This window comes from Contarinia nasturtii, unplaced genomic scaffold, assembly GCF_009176525.2.
Source record: "Contarinia nasturtii isolate CC-2019 unplaced genomic scaffold, AAFC_CNas_1.1 Cnas_scaffold_1371, whole genome shotgun sequence".
Lineage (NCBI taxonomy): Eukaryota > Metazoa > Arthropoda > Insecta > Diptera > Cecidomyiidae > Contarinia > Contarinia nasturtii.
Window position 1 is genome coordinate 2,790,524 of NW_022198708.1, and position 16,776 is coordinate 2,807,299.

Sequence of the window (16,776 nt, forward strand, 5' to 3'; positions counted from 1 at the left end):
AAATACTTGGAAGGCGGACCAACAGAGCTGTTGCCCCTTTTGTCGCAGACGCAACTCTCCATACCGGGTAAGTTATTTAATAACTGAAAAAAGTATTTATTACTATGTATTCCAAAATTATATTTAATGAATTGAAGAAGTCTAATTTGATTGAGTAGATTGTTTATAATTTTCATTTAGGTGGACTACAGAAATTGTCTGATGAGGAAATAATTTCCAAAAATCAAATTCATTCTTTCACTTATTTTTGGATCTGAACCGCTCACTCATCTTAATGCATGCCGGCAAATTTTCATCAGATTTCAAAGTCGTAATTAGAGTGGGAATGAGATTCTATTATCTATTATACCAAAATGCCAAACAGTGTGACAAAGATAAAATGATAAATTTAAAGTTATTTCTAAGTTTTTCAATAGATTTTTAACCATTGATCACATCTGCAACATTACGCAATTTCAAAAAAGACAATTCAAAAGAACACACCTGTCGAAATATGTCGAAAACAAGCATAAATAAACTATTTACAATCCCGCTTTATTAAATCATTGACGGAAAATTGGGTGCATTTAAAAAAAAACTACAAATAAGAGTGACTTTCTTGCGATACGCAGTTTTTTTTAAATTTCGTGCTTCATGCGATGCTTTTGCAGTAGTGTGTCGATGTGGTACTAGATTACGATAAGTAAACTGTCAACCCGGTGTCAATGTAAACTACGTGTCATAAGCGTTCTGGAAATTAGAAGATATATACACAATTAATCGGCATTTACCCGTGTTTCCATCAAAAATCAAGTGAGTTTTCTTCTTGATTTCTGTATTTTTCAGAGATTTTATTGAACTAATTTGTGAATTATTGTTACAGCATGATCACCGACATTCAATTGGCAATTTTCTCAAATGTTTTGGGAGTATTCCTGTTTCTCTTGGTCGTCGCTTATCATTACATTAACGCAAACATTGGACGGTAAATTTTTTTTAAACATATTTCACAGTTCGTTTGATGATCAACGCCAACTAATGACTCGTCATTACCATTTTGTTTCGTTTCAGACCCACCAGCATTCAAAACAAACACAAATAATTCCAACACTCTCTTATGGATTTAGTTCTAAAAATGCTTGTGCAAAACAATTTAAGATTTTCAAAATAAATAAGTGAATACTGTGTGTGCGCCACCAATAAAAAACAAAATTTTGTTTTTCTTCAAAAAAAGTACCCAACGCGTGAAAAAGTAATTAAGCTTTCACATCTCTAGTTCTATTCTCTATTTTTATCTTCATCCTTCAAGTTTTTCAGTCTGTAGATCACCAATAAACCCTTGATATTTCTAAATTGTGATAAAGATTGCCATCCATTGAACTCCAAAATTTAATTTGGCGTCTTTGCGTATACCATTAAACCCTTACCATTGAAGACATACAGACAAAACACTAGCAATATTCTTATACAACGCAGTGTCAAAACTTGGTTTATACTTCACCAAAAATGTTTATATTTCATCTAAATTGTGTTCGTCGAATCTTTCGTTTTGGATAAAAGATTTTTTGTGTTTGGTCAAGCCTTATGATTTTTATTAACATCTTTTATTTGAAAATACAATAATTTTTAACATAAAAACTGTGTGATGAAGGAGAAAATTGATTGATTGGTGGCGATGATAGATTCGTTTGAAAAAATAAAATGTCATCATTAAAGATTCTAATCTAAATTCGGCGTCGTTATGATGATTTAATTATTCAGGTCACTCTTAAACCCAATACGTTTCTTCTAAGATATGATATTGTCATAATCTTCTTGATGTAGTTTAGAATTGACTTGGGCAATTACTCTTGGCGATTTCTTTACTGGAGCTAAAATATTCAAAACATGTTCCGCATTATATCGAATATGTTTATGGCTTATCTACTTACCTCTTATTAATATCCATATTATCAATGGAGATCATTCCATCATTATCGAACTGAAAAATGAACCAATCGATCTTACGACGTAGTTCGCTGAATGTAGGCCGATCAGCCGATGATCCATGCCAACAAGAGAACATCAATCCGTAACTGAAGCGAGATTAGATCAATAAATTTAAAAATATTTATGCTACCATATTCAGTGCGCACTTACAATTTTGGGCTACAATTGTGTGGCTTTGACATGCGATTTCCCGATTGCAAGTATTCAATCAAGCAATCGACTGGAACAGCTGGATATGGTGTTCGACCTAATGTAACGATTTCATAGAGTAAAATACCATATGACCATACATCACTTTGGCTGGTGTACTTCTGTTCAGTCATCGATTCCAATGCAAGCCATTTAATTGGAAGTCGTCCTGCGCTCGATCTCATGTAAATATCGGTTATGTATATGTCGCGGCTCAAACTGTACACGAGAAAACGTGTTTTATCACGAAATTATGAAAAATACCACATTGAATGTCAATGATTTATTTCAATATCTTACCCAAAATCTGCGATCTTGACGCTTTTGTCAGTGCAGACTAGAACATTACGGGCAGCCAAGTCTCGATGGACAATTTTTTTGTTGGCCAAAAATTCCTGTCGACAATGTGATGAAAAAAAAAAAACTAAATAGGGAAAATGAATGGCAAATGGTTTGAGTGGTTAGCATACCATGCCAGTAGCAATTTGCTTGGCAAATACTAATAGATCTCTTCCTGTGAGATATGGCTGTTGATACTTGTAGTCAGATTCATTGTCGTCTGTTTTCACCGCATTAACTTCTACGTTATCTTCTTCGTTGTTATTATCACCGATTATCTTGTCGGCTTGATGCATAATATTTTCATACGGTGCAAAGAAGCCATAGGTTTGATTTTGAACGAAATTCTGCAGTGAATCACATGGCTCTGTAAATGCTTCTCGAAATTTCCTGAAACAAAACAAAAACAAAATTGCATTTCATCTATCTATTGAAACACATTGACAACAATATACTTTAAATAATTCAGCAAATTCCCTTCACAGCAATATTCCGTAAGTAACATCATTTTGTCGTATGTTTTTGTGGAATGACCCAAAATTCCCAGAATGTTCTCATGTTGTCCTACCGATTTCATGAGCGCTATTTCGCTCAGAAAACCTTTGACATCTTCAACACATGCATTCTCTGTAAATCAATAGCTATGATATTATTTTTCGAATCGTTCGATTTTTCAATTGTTTACCTTTCAACATTTTCACGGCAATCGCAATGTTGGCTGGCTTTAAAACTGCTCGTCGTACGACACCAAATTCTCCCTCGCCAAGAACTTCTTTTAATTCAATATTCTTCGGATCAATCTCCATTTCGTCGTTGTAATGTGAACGTAATATCTTTTGCATATGAATATCTTTGTCCATTGGAAAAAGTTGCCTTTTATGTTTTAATCGATTGCGTTGATTATGAATTACAGCGATAATTGACAATATACTCAATACAAGTATAAACGGTGTAAGTATGCATAATGCGATGAACTTGTACTTGACGTTTGAAGGAAGAGCACTTCTTCTCAAACTGAATTCAACGATGTCATTTTCGGTGATACCTCCCATTGAATATGCAATAATCTGCACATCATACACCACATCCAATGTATTTACATCGGAAAAATATGCATAATTTTGCAAACCAGACACATTTTGCCATAGGCAGTTGCCTTTATTTGAAAATAGATTCAGTGATACCTGATAGTAGTCGGGCAAATGTGTCGGTATATCCCATGTTATATTTATATTATAGAGGTTCGTTTGAATTTTATCGTAGCTGGAGGTAATATTTGACAGTGGTGGTGGTCGACATTTTTCCATATTGAATCCATGAAATTCCCAACATGTTGGCGTTATAAACTCAAATGAGCATCGTTCGCCGACAATCATTGGATATCTGCCATTTACACCGTACATTTCTAGAATGTATTCCGTTTCGAATTTGAGATCGTCTTTCTTCAGATTGTAAAGATCGATCGCTTTCACTACATTTTCGTCGTATGGAATCAAGTAATTGTCTTCACGTGTTGCATATAAATGAACGTAATAATTGCAAATCATATCGGTGGGCGGTTCCCATCTTATTATCGACGTCAATTCCCCATGTTGCAAGTCATAATTCAATTTGAACGTATTATTCGATATCGTGCCCGGAATATAGTATTCATCGTTCAGCGTTTTGAAAAATGCCACTGCCTCAAAATGCCGATATTCAAAATGTCCATTGAAATTGCTTGCCGTCACGGAATAATTGGTATTTTTTCGCAAATTTTCTACTTTTACGATTGAAGAGTCGGTCTGCCATTTAAAAAAATTGAATTTTGATACATCAATACAGTGATTAAAATGAAATGTGAAACCATTTATATGAACTTACAATGTAAACGATTTGATCTGTCTTTTGGTCAACAATACTTCGAATGTGAATCAAATATATCGATACCGAATGCTGATTTTGCTTTTCATCGTTGGATGTGGCCATATTTATGCTCATTGCCATTATGAACGAATCAACCTCGCGACATATCAGTCGAATGGTCCCATTGGCATGATTTTGTTTCAACGGAATTTGGTCAGATGTTGTACGACAACTCGCGAAACAGTATGATAATGTCTTTGAAAAATAAAAATCGTCTTATTAATTTGGCTTCGGATTTTTTTTCTATTTCTTACCGCTGTCAAATTGTTCTGCTGCAAACAGTTTGCCGTGCAGCCGGCGCTGTATTCTAGCACATCATCGTCAAATGATTCTTTCAACAATAAACTATCGGATCTGACGTAACTAAATAATATTAGAATTCCAAATAATTTGACCGATTTCATTGCGGTTGGTTGTTTTTTTTTTTGTCACAACACTTTTGTTATACCGCTACTACTTTTCAAAAAAAAAAAACTATAGTCGGTAATAAATAAAGAAAAAAGACATGTTTTTCAATCAAATAACATGTAAAAACTTAAAAAAAGGATAAAAAACGAAATTGAATACATATAAAACGAAACAATTTGCGGTGCGGAACAAGCACCATTCAACAAGAAACACAAGCTATGAGTGATGAAACACCACTTATGCACGAGCACATTGAGTGCCATAGAGGCGGCATGAAAAAACAACGGTATTTACGGTGCATTTGTGTAAGAATTCACATTCGTGTACCTGTGTCAATTCACAAAACAAATTTGCACTGGGAAAAACCCATCATTAGGCATCTACTAATGACCAATAAATTTTTTAACAAAAATTATTTGGTTTGAAGGAAGGAAAACTCTAATCTGTTATTCTGTGCATGATTTTTCATTGTTTACAACATAATCTATTGGAAGAACAATACAAAAAATCTTCATGTTATTGTTGTTGATGTTTTTTTCAATACTAATAGTCAGTAAGCTGTAAATTTTTTGATAACACTTAGACATGATACATATTTTTGAATTATAGGATTTCCATTTTTGCTTATCTCTTATAAATTGAAATTCGTCATTAAGCAAATAACTATCTCTTGAGACAATGTAAATGAAAACAAAATTCTTTATGCGTCCAACGATGATTTTATTCCAGACTTTTATTACATTTTTCTGATATTTTCAACCTGTATCTCGGCTGACGTCAGCTGCGTTTCATTTAAAAGATGTCTCATTTTTGTGATTTAATTCGACCATTTGTTTGGTCGTCAAAATGAGCAATTCATACGGCAAATAAAATGTGCAAATAAGTTGGTATATATTTTTCAATTGTTTATTACATTAATATATTCTCGATCTTTGACATTTTTTGTCTTTCAACATTGTTAAATAGATCGATAAAATGAACTCTTTAAAAGATTTTGTTACAATTTCCTTATATCTATGCATCATCATTGGTTCGGGCTAATGGATCATCACGATCAATTGGGGGTGGTGAGGTCAAAACTTCAACATTTTTGCTTGGGCCTTGCGTCAAATAGCCCGCAGTCGGTGCAACACCTATAAATATACCATTGTTGAAAAATCACACTCAAGTGGCGTTTTTAAAAGTGATTTTACCTGTCAAATATCCGCGAACATTTGTATCTGTAATAAATAAATCATGCTTTTGATCGCGAAATTCGGCCCAAATGTGATTTGAGTTGAGCAGCTGAGATACTTTATCACCATAGCTTAAATTGTGTGTCATTGCTTTTAATGCCGATACAATTTGGGCTTTAACCTAATTCAGTGCAAAATTAGAAGAAAAAAAACATACGATCAGTTCCACCAGTTTCACTTTTAATGTAAAATAGTTTTGCTATATTTTACCATTGACGGGCTATCTGTAAACTCTAGTCTACTGTCAAGGATTTTCAGTAAATACGGAATTAAATTACAATCTAAAGATTGTCGAATAAGTGAGTCCTGTGAGAGAATAAAGGTTATAGGATTGTTTTAATTTTGTATAGAATATCACGTGAACAAAAATATTTAATGGAATGTGAATAGTTACGTGTTGGCATTTGAATAAACGACTAAGCGTTTCGCATGTGGTGGCTTGCAATTCCTTGTTGTTTTCCATGCACTTTTTAAGCGAACTAATGCACTCAGTCTGCGATATGGCTTGTACACATACCTTAATTAAAAATATAAGTCAAGTGATTTAAAAAAAAAAATCGTCAAAATATACGAAGAATTTTTGATTTTACCTCAGACAGCGACAATTGATGAAGAACTTTTAAGGCGCATTTCGGTTGAATCGATAACTGTGTAAAGAACTTGGGTATGTGACCAAGCACTGGTACGGCATCAGCTAAATTTGGTTGAGCATGAAGCAGAGCAACTAAGGCATTCGTTGATACTTCAAGTGCATCCTTTTCTTTCGGTGTTGCCGTTCGATTGATATTTAAACTAACAAAATCCAATAAATCGGACAAAAACTGTTTCGGTTTACGTAGTGTCCAACATGGATTGCTAATAAAAAGTTTCAAATAAACACCAGAGACCACAAGTTCATCGGTTATTATATCCTTGAGTATGTCTGGATCTTTCCATAGATGTTTTGGATTGGCGATTTGTTGTTTGCAAAAGTTATTGCTGTAATTTAATACTGATTCAATGACACTGTCTCGTGTTTTATCATTCCATATCAATTCTGGATGTTCGTGAATTGATTCAAACATTTGAACAGCAATTTGTGGATTTTCAATCATTGCATCCAAAAATACGCCCGGCAAGAATTTGCATACAGTTATACGAATCTATGTGGATGATAAATAAAGACAAAGAAAATATTCAGTACATTTTTGATGAGTTTTTGTATATATATATGTGTGTATGTGTGTAAACAAACCTTTGGTCCACTCAGTTTGTCACTGGTCATTTTACCGAGCAATTCGGAGCAAAATTCCCGAATTTGTGGATTACGTGAACTACAGAATAAATCCAATAGATAAATGACAGCGCCTTTAGCTTGAGCCTCTTTGACCATTCGTTGAACATTTAATAGGCCAGATAGGGTTTCTAATACTTTCATTTGCATGGCCCTTAATTCGTCATCTTTGAGCACAATTAAGAATTTACCAAGAATTTCACAGGCCGATATGTCATTAACACATTCTTTGTTTCGTGAAACAAGCGATACAATTTCCAAGCCCAGCGTTTTGATCTCTTTTGCACGCGTACCAAAATTGGTTGATACCAAACCGAACAATATATCAAAGTGTCCAATGCATTGTAGTTCAACATTTGGATTTGATTTTATCACAGAAACTAATGCCTTCAATACGGATATAATATTGTACATTGGATCACCATTTACCGAATTAAAATCACACTTTGTTGATGTAGCATCTGATGCTGATTTTACCAGTTGATTACGAGCCTTTGATCGATTATATTCTGTTAACACATTGTTTACATTGTCTTGACTTCCGCTTTGTTTTTGCCGTTGCGGATGATTTGATGCTAGAGTTGGCATTAAAATTCCATCAACACTGCCCGTTCGGCTGCCAGCCGATTTATTTGATGATGTTAAATATGAATAGCCCTGTTTTAAAAATGCCAACAAATCGATAACAAACGATGCCGGATTGTTTATTGGAAACGTTGGCATTTCATTGTAAATGCGAATATATACTCCGCCGATTTGTAATTCATCTCTATGATTTGTGATGAGGAAAAAAATTCAAATGATTATTACAAACGCATATTTTGGTGAAAAGTAAAAAATTTATCAACATTTACCTGTGTGCATCAAATGAAAACTCTGACACAATGTTAACAATATCGGTAATATCTTCATATTGTTCTTTTGCACTATTTGTTCGTTGAAGCTCAAGAAAGTCTATCAATTGGGCTCTGGTTGCATTATCCCAAATGATATACGGATTACGAGTATTCGATGTGAGTACTTTTAATACCTCTGAATCGCTATGTGTTGCAAATTTATCGGTTATATATTTGGTGAGAAGTTGATCGACGATTTTTTTAACAAAAATATTGGTTGGACTGCCGTTTATGGTGTACTTTCGATTATTAGCGAAATTCTCTTTTTCCACATTGTTTTGTTCTGATTCGAATACTTCTTCGCCGTCGCTGATTTTTTCGCCCGGTGCTTTATTATTGTTCATTTGCAGTGCATGAATGGCATTGTTTTGTATCAAATTGGTTGCATTTGAGGTATATGGTGAGGTTGTTGATGGTGATGATTGTGCCGATTCTTTTACCGAACTACCACCAGACGCTGTACCCGTTGGTGTTACAGCTGTATTATAACGAATTGCCACATTCAATGGATCATTTTCGTTGAGAATCAATTTCAATTCATAGCCACATAACGCTACAATTGATAGGATCGACATTCGAGCCAAATTATTTGATGATTTTTGTTGATTTGTATTTTCTTCAGTAACGACACCACTTTCATCTAATGTATAGTCATAGCCAAAAAGGAACATCAATAATGACCATAATACTCCGTTTTTCACTAGATTCGATTGTAACTCCGAATTATTGGCAGCCAAACTTGTTACCAAACCAACTGACAACGTATGCTAATAAACACGAGATAGAAAATTGTTAATTTGACATATTGTCGTGATTATTATTGTAATCAGAGGCGAACGGAAATGCAAATTATGACTCACTTTGAAATAAACAACTCGACAAACGTCCGTGATAAGCTGTGGCAATTCAATGATTTTGGTTTTGCAATTTTCGAAATTACATGCCACTTCAAAGCATTTCGTTATATTCGAAATAATTTGATAATGCACTTCGGTTGGTTTTGAATCAATGCCCATTATAGAAACACATCGAGTGTATGCTTCCAACAGCGCCTGAAATGAATCGTATGAAATATGAATGAAAATCAATGCAAAAATTGCCTAAGATTATGTCTGCTTTGGAATACATTACCTCGATTCCATTCTCGCGTCTAAGTTCTTCGGCATTCAGCACCGAACAGTATACGGTGTGATAGCAAAGCTCTGATGCTGCCGTTAGCAATGGAACCTCTTTTGAGAATAGCTGTTCGTCTTTCGTTTCCATTCGAATTGTTTTGATCAATTGAGGGTATCCAGCATATTTATATGGTCTCAATTCTGTTTAAAGTGCGTCAAATAGAATAGAAACATAAATGATATCATTGATAATGACTAAATTTAAATTAAAAAAAAAAAACCACACTCACCATCCGCATATCGATCGAATAAGATGCTTTGTGTTTGAAGAATGAGCACAATATTGCTGGGATTTGGACCGTTGGTACCAAGAACCGATCTTGAACACAAAAATTCATAGGCAGCATTAACACATTCAAACATTTCACGTCCATTTGCATTCTTATCGGGATGATACAATTGAGCCAAACGGTAATAGCTTTTACGAACGAGCGTTTCATCAGGTCGTGGATGTTTTGCTAAGTCGATGCCAAGATTTTCGTACGCTTGTTGTACGGTCATCTGTGATGGTTTTTTCTCAACTTCTTTGCGCCATGCTTCCAATGTATGTTTTAATAGTGCAACTGGATCGGATATTGGCCAATTGGGGAATTTTTTCGTATCACATAAATGACGTAAATAAAATATGTGACAAAATAGTTCATTTTCAAGTTGTGGATAACTGATAACCGGTATGGCCAAATATGGATATCGTGCCATTGTATGGCCACGTAATTTCGGTGTAAAATCAGTTAAATGCGCCGATATTTTTTCGATGAGTAAACGTCTCATTTCCGAATTCCAAATCACTTCGGGCGTATCAAATTCGCCCAAAAATGTTTCGGCAAACTTTTCAGCGCTGTGATTTTCCAAAAAGCATACCATCGCCTCGGGTAGCAATTGACCTAATATACTTCGATGCATAATTTCGGATTGTTGAGCCGATTCTTCATTACGAAATGCTTGTTTCATGTGTGTCATTTTAAGAAAACGTGCAATCGGTAAAATATTACTGCCCGTGTACATGAGCATAAAATAAAATACACCGGTCAAGTGAACTTTTGGCATTTCCGGATTATCTTGCATAATTTGACACAAAAGCGTTGCAACCCGTTCCAATAGACCTGGATCATGTGTTAAACAAACTTGAACAATATGTGGCAAGCATACGAATTCCGAAAGTTTTCGCGATAATTTTGGTCCTGGAATTAAAACCGCTTTGCCATCACGTGCTCGACTCGGAAAGAAACTTGTACATTTTATCAAAATGTCTAAAATATGCGCAGCCAATTCGGTTTCGTCGTACAATGGCGTTCCCTTTGCCATTAAACACCATTTTAATTGTGGCAATTGTTGCAATGCTCGCCAACCATCCATACCAATTGCCCAGCATCTTGTTCGCGGTGAGATTATCTTTTGATTCCACAGCTCTTTCAACTGAATATAGAAATACCGTAAGTATATACAGGGTGTGCCAGTGAAACTGATATTTTTATATATGCTTAAAAAACGTATTGTTTTTTACAAAAATTGAACAAAAACTTTATTGAGATTTAGAATAGGGTCCAAAATTTTGAATTCATGTTTTGGTTTTGATTCCTCCTCCATTTGCACGGACCACCAAACGCAAACGTCGTAAAAACGATTAACACGCGGCGCGCACCATTTCGATGGGAATATCGTTCCAAATCTTGACGATTTTCTTTTTGAATGCATCCAATTTTGTGATTTTCTTAATCTTCAGATCATTTAGCTTCGATTGCATGTAGCCCCACACAAAATAATCCAATGGATTCAAGTCTGGAGACGATGGCGGCCACTCATCTTTGTCAATAAAATCAGGCACATTTTCTCTTAACCACTGTTGTACTTTGTTTGCTCGATGTGCCGGTGCTCCATCTTGCTGAAACACCCATGGCTCATCACCAAACACAGTTTCGGCATGTGGCAGAAAGTTTTTGCGCAATATTTCTTCTTCATACACAGCTGCGTTAATTTTAACGCCTTTGTCAACGAAAACAAGGGGAAATTTGTGGCCGGCCGAAACGGCACCCCAAACCATGACACTTGACACATTTTGAAATCTCGTACCTTTTTCACCAGATCTTTTGTTCGCACAGATCTTTTTTTGCCTGGTTTTCGCTTCACATCGACTGTTCCGCGTTCCTTGTATCGTTTTATGGTGCGATGAATAAATAAAAAATTGATTTTGTCGTTCTGAAGCCGCCGAAAAATATCAACTTGTCGCAAACCTTTTTTATGCAAATTCAAAACGAGTTGACGTTTGACATCCATTGTTGTTGCAAAGTAAACAAGAACGGCGCACTAATGTGCATCATCACAGTACATAGCCAAAACATGAATAAACATAACGGTAAACAAAAGAGTGATTGGAAAGCAATATAGTTGTAGCGACGTAGTTACGAAAAAAAATATCAGTTTCACTGGCACACCCTGTAGATAAAAAAAAAAAAGTGCACAAGGAACAAACCTCAGAAAATGTGACTGGTCCACAGCGTTCGGCTTTTTCATTTTCCTTTTCAATGTTATAATACCAGTCTTTTTCTTCTTGAAATCGTTGATTTGGCCCAGCCTCAAGCACATTCGTTTTCGTATTGGGCAATGCACGGCCCTGATGCAAATGTGCCAATGTTATCAAATCAACTAAACAATTAACATGTTCAACCAATGGACGACAATTGGATTTGTTGTAAACAAGACACTTGATTAGTCCAATCAATGCATCACGCAATGATGGCGACAAACACTGTAAACCACATAAAAGTAATAAAATTAGTTGTTGAACATTTTAAATTATTGGTGAATCGATTTGCTTACGCGATCCAATAATTGAAGAATATAACTCATGTCACTGAATTGACCAATCTCTGCGTGATATCGTTTGTACACTTTGGCCAGTGCTTGCAACGATGTTACAGTTAGTTGATCATCATTGACACGTTGACGGCACAAAACCCGACGGTAGAGTGCATTGAAAAGTTCGATTCTGAAATTGGTTTTTACACACACAAAAAAATCGATAAATATTTTTCATAATCGATTAAAATCTAGAATGTTTACTCACGGATTTTTCACTAAATGTTGTGGCCAATCGTCTTTTTCAAGAATCAATCGAATATAATAATCACCAATTTTAATTTCATCGGCCAAACACTGATAGTTTACTTCAAATTCTTCATAATTCCATGCCAATACAATGTTCCCCGATAGTTCTTTATCACTTGAAAATTGTCTCAGCTCATTTTCGAGGCAAACTCGCAGTTCTTCTCTTGTCTAAAAGATATAAAATACGAATAACAAAATTAGTGAATTCCATATGAACGGAATAGCCATGTTGACGTAACTCACTTTGTGATTCCAAATTAAATTGGGAATACTGTGATCTCTGGTAAACTGATAAAAGAAATACGGAAGATTAACGATTTTATCGTTTTGTTTTTTCCGTTGACGTCGATTTCGCAGGACAATCGGGCGATTTTGAAGCGCTTGATTAATTTTCTCTTGTCGATCAATTAAATTTAATCCCCAATGTTTGATACCTTCCAAATGTTTTTCGATCACGCTGCGTTTGCTCTTATTGGAATGTTGAATTGCTAAATTTAAATTATCACGAAAATTCAGTTTGTCATCTTCGATATCAGAGCTTGGCACTTCATCAGTCGATTCAAGAAACATTAGCAAACCGGCCGGCTATAAATAAAAAAAAATAATTGATTTCAAATGATTTCAATTCGAATTTGAAATTAATATACGTTACTTACAAATACACGTTGAAATAGATGCATTGCATCTTCGTTATCTGTAATCCATAGACCAACCAAATGTCGAGACAATTGTCGATGTGTTGCCATTGTCGAATCGTTAGCCGGTGTATACAATGCAACCAATAGATGTCTGCAAAGGGCCGCTTCATCCAATGCCAATGTTTGCATTTGATTTGCAATACTGGCTTCGCCCTCTTCAATTATTGCTCGCATTACTAGACCAGCACCTTTGACAATCGCAAGCGATGGATGCTATTTTACAATAAAATAAATCAATTAAAAATTCATTCGAGTTTACTCAAACAAAACTTCGAACCTGAAATAATTTGAACATCGCTCTGCCACGACTTGCAACCATTTCCAAAAGGCTATCGAATTGTTTACTGTCCGTCGTTTCACTGTACGGCACACACAATGCAAATGTTAGAAAATCTAACATTGCTGACAAAATGAGCGCACCGCTTCCAAAATTTACATGTTCAGTCCATGTGTTCAACAGATTCTCTAAGAATTGTTTCGATGACAATAATGATGATTTATTCAATTGTTCTTGCTTCAAATTATAATCGCCGCTCATTGAATGCATCAATGAATTCAACATATCAATTGCAGCATACGTAACAGCTAAATCTTTTCGATGCAACGATGCCACCACTTTCTTTCCAATCGATTCTCGAAAACTGAATTGCAAAAGAAATGACAAAGTAATGCTTTAAGATGATTGATTGATTTTTTTGATAGAAAAATTACCCGGGCAAATTTGTAAAAGCGGCAAATCCAACTTTACTGGCCAACAATCGTCTAAGCGTATGAAAACAGGCTTCGAGCTCAAAATTTGATATATCAACAATTTTTTCGGTTTCTTTTTGCGTCACCGCTTGTAATGCGCCCAATATGAGTTTCTCTTTATTTTCAGCAAACAGACTCTATTTGATTAAGTCAAGAAACAAATTGTGATCGTTTAGTATTGAATGTGTTTTGTTCGAATAGAGTTACTAGCGCATCGTACATAAATGAATGAAATGATAATATGTCTTACATCTTGTGTGACACTGTAATTGAGTCCGCTGTGGGGAATGTTTGCATTGAATCGCTCAAGAATTTCAAATCTCTTTCCCGGATATTGAAAATTGTGTATGACCATCCGCAGTAGGCTTGCTTCGGTCTCTTCATCCACATTTGCGTACAATGGAACAAAACGTTTGCCACGAGGTGTACGTGTCATGCGAACGTGTACATTGGGATTATTACATGATCGTACAGCATCCAATAGGGTTGCCAACAAAGAATCCCTGCGGTAGAATAGAAAACATAGTCATGTTTGAGTGTGTTTTTTTTTGTTCAATTTCATTTGATTTTAATTTACCGATCATTTGTCGAATAAGAACGCGTTATTCCATTCTTATATTCGATGTGAAACAATTGAATATTTTCGGAATCTCGTACTAAGGCAAATATATCTTCCAATGGTCTCAACGTACAAATCTAAAAAAATATAATAAATTGTTTTATTAATTATAATTTCATATTGAAATGAAATCGAGCTCATACACTGTAAGTTTGTGGATCACGTTCCAAAATTGTTGCTTCTGTTAAACAGAGAATTCGTTTTGTTGGCTCTGGATGGCGATCGGTTATTTTCTGCACAATAAATTCTGACATCGATGTTAAAAAATTGTCTTTTCTGAAAATGTTGATGTTCAAAAAACAAAAAAATGCATTCTAATTTAATTCCATGTTCCATCGGAAAATCTGCCGACATTCATTTCAACACTACAATACATACGAATATGCGCCAAATTTTTCTTGTTCAAATCGAGCGAGTGTAATTTGACTGGGCACCACTTTTAATGCAATATTCATATATAGATTCGAAGCGTTCACAATATTTTGTACGATTTCATGATGATTTGCCGCTCGAAATAAATGCAAACGTGTAAATTTCCCATACGCAATTACAATACCCTGTTCATAATCCTGAATACCTGCATTTTATTAAAATAAAAAATAAACATCAAAGCCATTTTACAATTGGAAAACAAAAAAAAAAACACGGATGAAAATCATACATACCAATTGTGGCAACAATGTCTTTGTAGTCATAGCTAGCAATCACTTTATTTGAGGTGGGATCCAGTTGATCCAGCGAGCACGGTGTCACTTCCAATTGCGTTGGCAAACCAATACCAGACCAATGATATTTATATGCGGAATATTTCTATACAAAGTCACATATTCATTTTATTCACGAGGATAAAAATTATTTCCAAATTGTAACTCACTTCAGTTTTTATCTTTTCCGCGAATTCCCTGTGATACTTGAATAACGATGTAAGTATATCATTTCGATATTCCGATGATAATTTGATGGTGTCACATTTCCTGTCTTTCCGTAATGTCAATGTAAATTCATGATTTGACTAAAAGACGAAAAAATCGAGAGGAAAAAACACAACACAGATCTTATTTAACAAGTTAAAAATAAACAACAACAAAAAAAACCCGTACATTTTGTATTGATTTATTGGGTGCGATTGCAGCCACATCCGAGTATGGCCATCGATTAGTGACCTCGAATTTATCTGGATTGTATGTTGCTATGCCCGTTTTACCGATCGCCAGGATTCGTTTGTACTTTCCTTTCCACGAGTGTTTGGTCACCAAATAACATTCTTGATCGATACAATCTCTTATCGGCACCATAGTAATTTATACAAGCGCGTTAGCGCATTAAAATCGCCTCCGATCGATCAATCAAATTTAGAACTCTCTCTTTAAAAAAAAATTCGTCAGTCAACCAACCGATTTGATAAGTTGTCAACACATATAAATCTAATTTTGTGAACCAGATAAAAAAAAGCGTTATCATTAATAAATGAATGTTGCCATCACTTTGCGGGAATGAACATTCCAATACAACAAAACAAATAGCAAAAGCAAATTCTATATTCATATACTGTATGAATTTGTAACAGTTCAATCCGAAAGGCGAACGAAAAAAAAAACAAACATAAGTCACCTTTGTGTATGTGAAACATTAATTAATTTATAACAACAGAAAAAAAATCGTTCATTTATTTGTTGACTCATCAAAAGCAATTATCAATCGATGCCTAAAATATTAATACGTATTACCATTTTTTGTAAGTAATTATATGTTGGCGAAAGCAATCAAAATACTGGACCGAAAGATGCACAGTAAAAAAGGGGAGTTTTTTTCTGTTCGCTAAACTTATCAGAAAAAAAAAAGATATATTCAAGAGACAAACAGTGACGAAATGTCTAACATGAATTGAATGTTTTTCTATAAATCATTTCTCAGTGACTTTTGCTTAATTGCAATACTTAACAAAACAATTCGTTTTGTATTTGACTTTTTAAATCCCGCCTTCTCTTTCTCACTTCTTCGGACTGAGGCTGCTTTTTACAGATAGATAGACTTTTTCTTTACTTGGTTTCTTTTTTTCTTCTTCTCTTTTTTCTCTTTCACCAACAACACCACATATTATTTTTTATGATAAAATATTTGAGTTGAATTGATCGACATTTATCCGAAATGTGTAAAATGTTTGGATAGAAAACGTAAACAATTTAATTTAACGTAAAAAATAGTGTCTAAAATGG

At 34.7% G+C, this 16,776-nt stretch overlaps 3 protein-coding genes across 4 annotated transcripts; 1 reads left to right on the forward strand and 2 right to left on the reverse strand.

Annotated features, from left to right (window-relative positions):
• The first annotated feature begins 655 nt into the window (after positions 1-655).
• Positions 656-1,191, forward strand: LOC116345730 (dolichyl-diphosphooligosaccharide--protein glycosyltransferase subunit 4). Its single transcript, XM_031775371.1, has 3 exons — positions 656-792; positions 863-964; positions 1,051-1,191. The coding sequence occupies exons 2-3, from the start codon at positions 864-866 to the stop codon at positions 1,079-1,081; spliced, it is 132 nt and encodes a 43-aa protein (XP_031631231.1). The 5' UTR covers positions 656-792; position 863; the 3' UTR covers positions 1,082-1,191.
• A 387-nt stretch (positions 1,192-1,578) lies between these two features.
• Positions 1,579-4,898, reverse strand: LOC116345729 (tyrosine-protein kinase receptor torso-like). Its single transcript, XM_031775370.1, has 9 exons — positions 4,656-4,898; positions 4,360-4,596; positions 3,182-4,280; positions 2,952-3,123; positions 2,628-2,886; positions 2,458-2,552; positions 2,119-2,376; positions 1,911-2,054; positions 1,579-1,850 (listed from the first exon to the last, which is right to left on the reverse strand). Exons 1-9 carry the CDS (start codon positions 4,803-4,805, stop codon positions 1,805-1,807), a joined length of 2,460 nt encoding a protein of 819 aa, XP_031631230.1. The 5' UTR covers positions 4,806-4,898; the 3' UTR covers positions 1,579-1,804.
• Positions 4,899-5,701: 803 nt separating this feature from the next.
• On the reverse strand, positions 5,702-16,768 carry LOC116345677 (dnaJ homolog subfamily C member 13). Of its 2 annotated transcripts, none has more exons than XM_031775259.1 (25): positions 16,604-16,768; positions 15,661-15,984; positions 15,435-15,572; positions 15,226-15,370; positions 14,939-15,137; positions 14,704-14,836; positions 14,519-14,637; positions 14,192-14,444; positions 13,903-14,078; positions 13,469-13,832; positions 13,150-13,404; positions 12,737-13,078; positions 12,453-12,661; positions 12,206-12,374; positions 11,859-12,134; positions 9,619-10,804; positions 9,345-9,529; positions 9,074-9,265; positions 8,172-8,980; positions 7,279-8,086; positions 6,635-7,186; positions 6,439-6,561; positions 6,255-6,350; positions 6,003-6,165; positions 5,702-5,942 (listed from the first exon to the last, which is right to left on the reverse strand). In XM_031775259.1, exons 2-25 carry the CDS (start codon positions 15,853-15,855, stop codon positions 5,824-5,826), a joined length of 7,206 nt encoding a protein of 2,401 aa, XP_031631119.1. In that variant the 5' UTR covers positions 15,856-15,984; positions 16,604-16,768; the 3' UTR covers positions 5,702-5,823. The 2 variants fall into 2 exon arrangements, with proteins under 2 accessions (XP_031631119.1, XP_031631118.1); XM_031775258.1 differs by lacking the exon at positions 16,604-16,768 and adding an exon at positions 16,288-16,580.
• Between the last annotated feature and the right edge of the window lie 8 nt (positions 16,769-16,776).